The 6,772-nt window shown below is 39.4% G+C and overlaps 1 protein-coding gene across 1 annotated transcript; it reads right to left on the bottom strand.

Moving 5' to 3' along the window:
- Window positions 1-4,388: 4,388 nt before the first annotated feature.
- LOC132619712 (uncharacterized) lies at window positions 4,389-4,760 on the bottom strand. The gene has a single exon (XM_060334536.1). It carries the CDS (start codon window positions 4,758-4,760, stop codon window positions 4,389-4,391), a length of 372 nt encoding a protein of 123 aa, XP_060190519.1.
- Between the last annotated feature and the right edge of the window lie 2,012 nt (window positions 4,761-6,772).

Raw genomic sequence — 6,772 nt, 5'->3', positions numbered from 1 at the left:
AAGATCTCGAAAAGCTGAGTCGAGCGGTCAAAGCCAAGATTAAAGAGACAGATGAGTTAATGGACTCGATGGAGAGTTCGCCTGAAAAACCTATTGAAGCTCAAGGAGAGAATGTCCTGGACAAGGGAAAAGGAATTCTTCCTGAATACATCTCGATAGTAGAGGAGTCCGAGGAAGAAAAAATGGAGTCGGACCCGAAAGTGCCCACGTGGACATCAAAGGAGGCTGCCTCTGCTACGTTGTCAAGCCCAAAAAGGGAAGGAACCACCGCCGCACCTTCAAGCCCAAAAGGGGAAGAAGCCTCTGCTGCACTATCAAGCCCTAGGGAAGAGCCCGTGGAGCGAATAGAGTATGCCCGACCAGCTTCGCCCGATCAAGGCATTGGATTGTCCTTACCATGTCTCGCCTAAGCACGTTACGAGCGAGGAAATGATGATCAAGTTTTGAACCAAAGGAATATCAGTGTTTTCTTTGGCAGGTTGCCACCCTGTCCTCCGGTCTTCACACATAAGAGATGCCTTTATCACCAAGATCATGCGGGACACACCATTAATGAATGCTTAGCCTTCAAAAAGAGACTCATCAGGCTGATAGATGAGAAAAGCATCACCAACATATGGGAACCGTATTTGCCTTTGGTCCATGACAACATTATCCCAACAGAAGGGATTACTCTGAACACTCGTATTTGGCATTATGACTTCACAGTATTTAGAGACTCTTATGCCAACATCTTCTAGAAGTTGGTCAGTTTTGGGAAGATTAACCCTATCAGAACCAGAAGGGCTCAAACTGAGGGAGTTGGCAGCCGCAAAATGGGCATATACCATTCTAAAGCCTTAGGACACGACATAGAGGAATGCAATGCATTCAAGTTTGAATTGGGAAATTTGGTCCATAAGGGCACTATTTAGCCTGTGCTCCCATCTCAGTATTAGGATTTGGACCTTAGAGCCAGAAGAGGTTGAATGGACAAACAACCTATATTGACATCAAAGAAAGGTCGCTTTTTGGGTAGTTTTAAGGGTTCACTTATTTTGTATTTAATACGGATTCCCCCCCCCCCCCCCCCCTCCATTTTGTGTAAATGGAATTGCGCCGACCTGATGTCCCAAGGAGGGATATGTAGGAAGCCTCTATCAGGCCTGGTCACGGGTAGATTTTAAATTTTATCTTATGTAAACCGAACTACGGATGGGCCTGACTTCCCGCGGAGGGATACATAAGCTGTCTACGTAAGACTCGATCCCTATATATTATCAATATTATATGCCCCCTCACTCAAACGAAATTCCAAGTACCCATAACCCGATACAAGAGATCAACTGAGTATTTAAATCAAACATATGATTATTTATGTGCTAAATGTTTTTAAAACTGCCATCTATATGTGATATCTTGATTTACTTTTCATTAACTTACGAACTGACTTTGTTTGCCTTTGAGTTATTCTTTTCTTATAGAAGAGAAGTTGATTCGTGTTCACACTGGCATACTTCACTAGATCCAAAGCTGCAATAGCATCCTTATCCCTACAAGATAGAGGCAAAGAAAAGATGACTGGTACTTCATAGAATGAAACTACACCTACTGACATTGCTCTCAGAGAATTTCCTCTACGTGAACTGCCTGAGTCATCACCTACTGAAGACGTCATGTAGATGATGTTTTAAAAAATCACCCATCTTCAAGAGGAAGTGGCGCGAAACAAAGCTGCTAATGCTGCCCGAGAGGCCTCTGCTGAAGAAAGAAGGCCTCCGCCGTTCTTTCAATCTCTGAATTCACCACTACCCGATCACTTCCCCACCAGGTCTGTTATGACCATAATGCCGTTTACCCCAATCGATGGACACATTGGTGCCTCGAACCACACCCCACCACCAGTTAACACTAACCAAATTCCGAGGACCGAAAATGTAGCATCCCCTTTGGAAGGATACCACTTACAAAACAAAAGCTAATTTCATACTTACAGTGTTTAGAAGGAATTTATGCCAAAAGATATTCACAAAAATAATTAATAGCGGAAATAGACCCATGCGAAAAAGTGTTGAAAGTGCGACATTTTTTTTTCGTTGTACCCTCTGAAAATATTCATAGATGAAATACAATATCAGAGTATCAATTTAAAACGGTAATTCCCTTCTTAAATAGTCAACACATTTAGGAAACTTTATTTTGAAATTTATATTTTCAAATCAACACCATTGCGGGTCCATAAGATACACAAAACTCAAACTTGCGATTATCACAGAAACTAGTATCTTCCTTTGTACATAATTACAAGGCAAAATGTAAACCCAATACATGGCATGACTTGGGTTGGTAGCACACCCTAAAATAGCAAAACAAGTCACCAAGTTCAAGTTACAAGCATATGGTCTTGCATCCAACAAGCCTTCAAAATTTCATACATAAGTGTCACACATGGATCATGTACAAGTCCCCAAAATTTACAAGACCTAGATGCATATGCAAATGTGATCTTCACTAAGGCTCCCAAAAAGTCTACTCCAAATGGCCATCTTCACATCTCTTCCTGCACATTACCTACGATAGAAAACAACTATCGCAAAGCATAAAGCTTAGTGGTGTATAAACTTTGGGCTTGGAGCCATTAGATTCTCCAATTCCCTTGTCCGTCGTAGGTAGCTCAAAACGATAACAATAAACCAAGTAAACAAGTATATCAAAGTATCAAATACCAACCTTGAAGAGTTTCAAAATATCGATAATAATATTCGAAGGCTCACGTATCAAGAAAGCTTATAATTCAATTCAAGAGAGTTTGTCAAATAACCACTTTCGCCCAATATGTACGTCATGCCATCACACCAAGCACAATCAATATCAATATGGACCGAAGCCCCAAATCAAGAAGGGTCGTCACCCAATAGTCCAGAGAATCAAGAGCCATGTTGAAAGTTGTTTTCCACTCGTACTTGAAAATGGAAGAAAATCCATTATCAAGACGAAATGTAAATCCAAAGTCGAGATGGGCAAGATCCGAATCGAGAGGCATGCCGATATCGATGACAAAGTCACCGTAACAAGAAGGACAAAGTCCCAACAAGAATGCAAAATGAGTAAGTAATTCGTACAAATGGGTGATTTAGCGAAAGTTGTGCAACACTTGAGATAACAACCATACCATGATATAAGATGAAGAGTAAGGAAACAACCCATCAAGGTACTTCAAAAATTCCAGAAAACAAAGACATTCCAAGTTCAAGTTTATACACAAACCTTGGCATTTTACCACACCACAAGTTCTACCACAACTCGAGGAGTTCAAATCGTCTACGCCATAGACCAACCAAAGTCCACTTCGTCAAACAATTCCTCTTAGCTTGTACAAGAGCATATATACCTTAAATACACAATCAAATATCCACCTAAGTTCAAAAGTCTCAGCACATCGAAACTAAACATGAAATCAGTGAAAATCAGCCTAAACTATCAAAACAGGAATTCTGGACAGCACTACTGCCCTGTACTGTCGCACAGTTTCAAAGGGGTAAATTGCAAAAATAGACTTTGTGGCCTTAATGAAAGTTGTAGATATATGTCTTAGGGTCTTATAAAAATTCGAACCGCTCCTATAGCAATTTTGTACAAAGAGATATGCTCAAAATACTAACAGCAGTACATGTAGGTTTTGCAAAATGAAAATCTGGGCAGCACCTGCCCTGCACTTCTTCGCCCCTTTTCGAGTGAATACAAGCAAAACTAAGTTTTCAAGCCTGAACGAAAGTTGTAGGGCTATGAAATATATTTCTAGAACATCTTTAATCACTTAAAACTAAGCTTTATACAAGGAGTTATCCTAAAAACACTAACAGCAGTCCAATCCAAAAACGGGTTTGTAACTTACCTCAATCGTGTGGAGTTGTTTGGGGATCAACCAAGGCAAATCTTGATGATTGATTTAGTGGGTGAATGTTATGAGAGGAGAGAAGTTTTTGGTCTTATTTTTCTAGAGAAAAACAAAATTATAGAGGTAGGGGAAATAAGAGACAAGGGATATATATCTTACTTGATAAGAATGGAAAAAAACAATAAAATAATTGTATCTTCCTTGATAAGAATGAAAGAAAATAATAAAATAAAATAAAATAAAAAGGTTGCCCACTTTTATAAATATCTAATCCTTTTAATAAATTTAATAAGATAATCATAGTAAGAGTAGTTTATATAACTACACCATAACACTTCAAACAAGTTTCAAATGTCGTTAAGTTCACATTCGGGGAGTGCGAAGTAAAATATACCCTTACTATCAAGGTATGGTCAATCCAAAAATTCAAGAGCGAGTTAAAAAAAAAATTGGGGGGTTACAACTCCCCCCCCTTAAGAAATTTCGTCGCGAAATTTGCCTTATTCTAGCCTCAAAACAACTGTGGATATTGAATTCGCATATCCTCTTCTCGCTCCCAGGTAGCTTCTTTGCCAGAATGATTTCTCCAAAGGACTTTTACTAATGGGATTTTATTGTTTCTAAGCTCTTTTGTCTCATGCGCCAAGATTTGGATAGGTTTCTCTTCGTATGTCAAGTCAGCGCTGACCTCAATGGATTCAACAGGAAGGACATGAGATGGATCTGAGCGATATCTTCTAAGCATAGAAACATGGAAGACATTGTGGATTCTATCTAACTCCGGTGGAAGAGCTAATTTATACGCAACTGGACCAACTCTCTCAAGTACTTCATATGGTCCAATAAATCGAGGACTAAGTTTTCCTTTTTGACCAAATCTCATAATCTTTTTCCATGGAGAAACCTTTAAAAATACTTTATCTCCCACTTAATGCTCAATTTCACGCCTTTTAAGATCAGCATAAGACTTTTGTCTATCCGAAGCAATTTTTAGACGATCCTTGATGACTTTTACTTTATCCTCAGTTTGTTGCACAATCTCAGGACCAACCAATTTTCTTTCACCAACTTCACTCCAACAAAGGGGAGTTCTACACTTTTTCCCATATAAGGCTACGTAGGGAGGCATGCCAATACTTGATTGGTAGCTATTATCGTAGGCGAACTCTATCAAGGCTAGGTGTCTGTCCCAACTACCCTCAAATTCCATAATGCAAGCTCGAAGCATGTCTTCCAAGATTTGAATCACCCTCTCGTACTGGCCGTCTGTCTGAGGATGGAAAGAAGTACTAAAGTTCAACCTAGTGCCCAAAGCTTCTTGCAAGCTAGTCCAGAATTTGGATGTAAACCTTGGGTCTCGGTCAGATACAATAGAAACGGGAACACCATGTAGCCTCACAATATCATTAACGTACAATTCTGCTAAACGTTCAAGTGGGTAGTCCATTCTGATGGCCAAGAAATGGGCACTTTTGGCTAGCCTATCAACTATAACCCAAACTGCATCATGATTTCTTTGAGTGCGTGGAAGCCCAGAAACAAAGTCCATAGTTATTCTTTCCCATTTCCACTCAGGTATCGACAAGGGTTGTAACAAACCAGTTGGGACTTGATGCTCGGCCTTTATCTGTTGACAAACTAAGCATCTAGAAATAAATTCCGCAATGTCCTTCTTCATACCATTCCACCAGTAGTGTTCTTTGATGGTTTGGTACATTTTAGTACCTCCAGGGTGCATTGCATATGGTGAAGTATGTGCTTCCTTCAAAATTTCTTTTCTCAAGTTGTCATCTTTAGGGACACATAACCTATTTTGATAAATTAGAACGCCATCCTCCCTCAATTTAAAATCAAGCTTTTCTCCAGTTTGAACTTCTTTGATCAATTTCGCAAGCTTCTCATCTAACTTCTGTGCTTCTTTCACCTGCTCAAGTAGAACTGGCTTGACTTGCATACTAGCAGCAATAGAGCCATCAGAATTAAATGCAAGACAAGCATTCATGGCTCTTAATTTAAGAAACAAAGGCAAATGACTTAGAGATAAACTAGCAAAGGCTTTGCGACTTAGAGCATCTGCCACTACATTGGCTTTACCCGGATGATAATCAATCGTGCAGTCATAATCTTTAATGAGTTCAAGCCATCTATGTTGTCTCAAATTCAACTCTTTCTGTGTACCCAAGTACTTCAAACTCTTGTGATCAGTAAATATGTGACACTTTTCACCATATAAGTAATGCCTCCAAATTTTCAAAGCAAACACTATGGCAGCGAGCTCAAGGTCATGAGTAGGATAGTTCAATTCATGTGGTTTCAATTTTCAAGAGGCATACGCAACCACTTTCCCCTCCTGCATCAGGACACAACCCAAACCATGATGAGAAGCATCATTATATATCACATACTCTTTCCCTTCAGTTGGTAGAGTAAGTATAGGAGCTTGTGTCAATAAAGATTTGAGCTTTTCAAAGATCTCTTGGCATTTGTCATCCCATACGAAATTGACATCCTTCCTCAAGAGTTTAGTCAAAGGAGAGGCTATAATGGAGAAGCCTTTGACAAACCTTCTATAGTATCCCGCTAAACCCAAGAAACTCCTTACTTCAGTTGGACTTTTAGGTGGTCTCCATTCAACAATAGCTTGAATCTTACTAGGATCCATCTTCACACCTTCATCCGACACCATATGTCCCAAAAAAGCCACTTCACCAAGCCAAAATTCACATTTGGAAAGCTTAGCATAAAGCTTTTTCTCTTGCAAAATTTGCAAAACAATTCGAAGATGCTTTCCATGATCTTCACTATTCTTGGAATATATTAAGATATCATCTATTAAGACCACCACAAATTGATCAAGATAAGGCTTAAACACGCGATTCATCAGATCCATGAATT

Source organism: Lycium barbarum, chromosome 11, assembly GCF_019175385.1.
Source record: "Lycium barbarum isolate Lr01 chromosome 11, ASM1917538v2, whole genome shotgun sequence".
NCBI lineage: Eukaryota > Viridiplantae > Streptophyta > Magnoliopsida > Solanales > Solanaceae > Lycium > Lycium barbarum.
Note: the sequence above shows the minus strand (reverse complement) of the source record. Positions and strands in the feature narration are given on the sequence as shown.

Excerpts from the sequence above, each read along its gene's own strand:
- LOC132619712 (XM_060334536.1), bottom strand. The coding sequence starts at position 4,760 with ATGAGATTTGGTCAAAAAGGAAAACTTAGTCCTCGATTTATTGGACCA.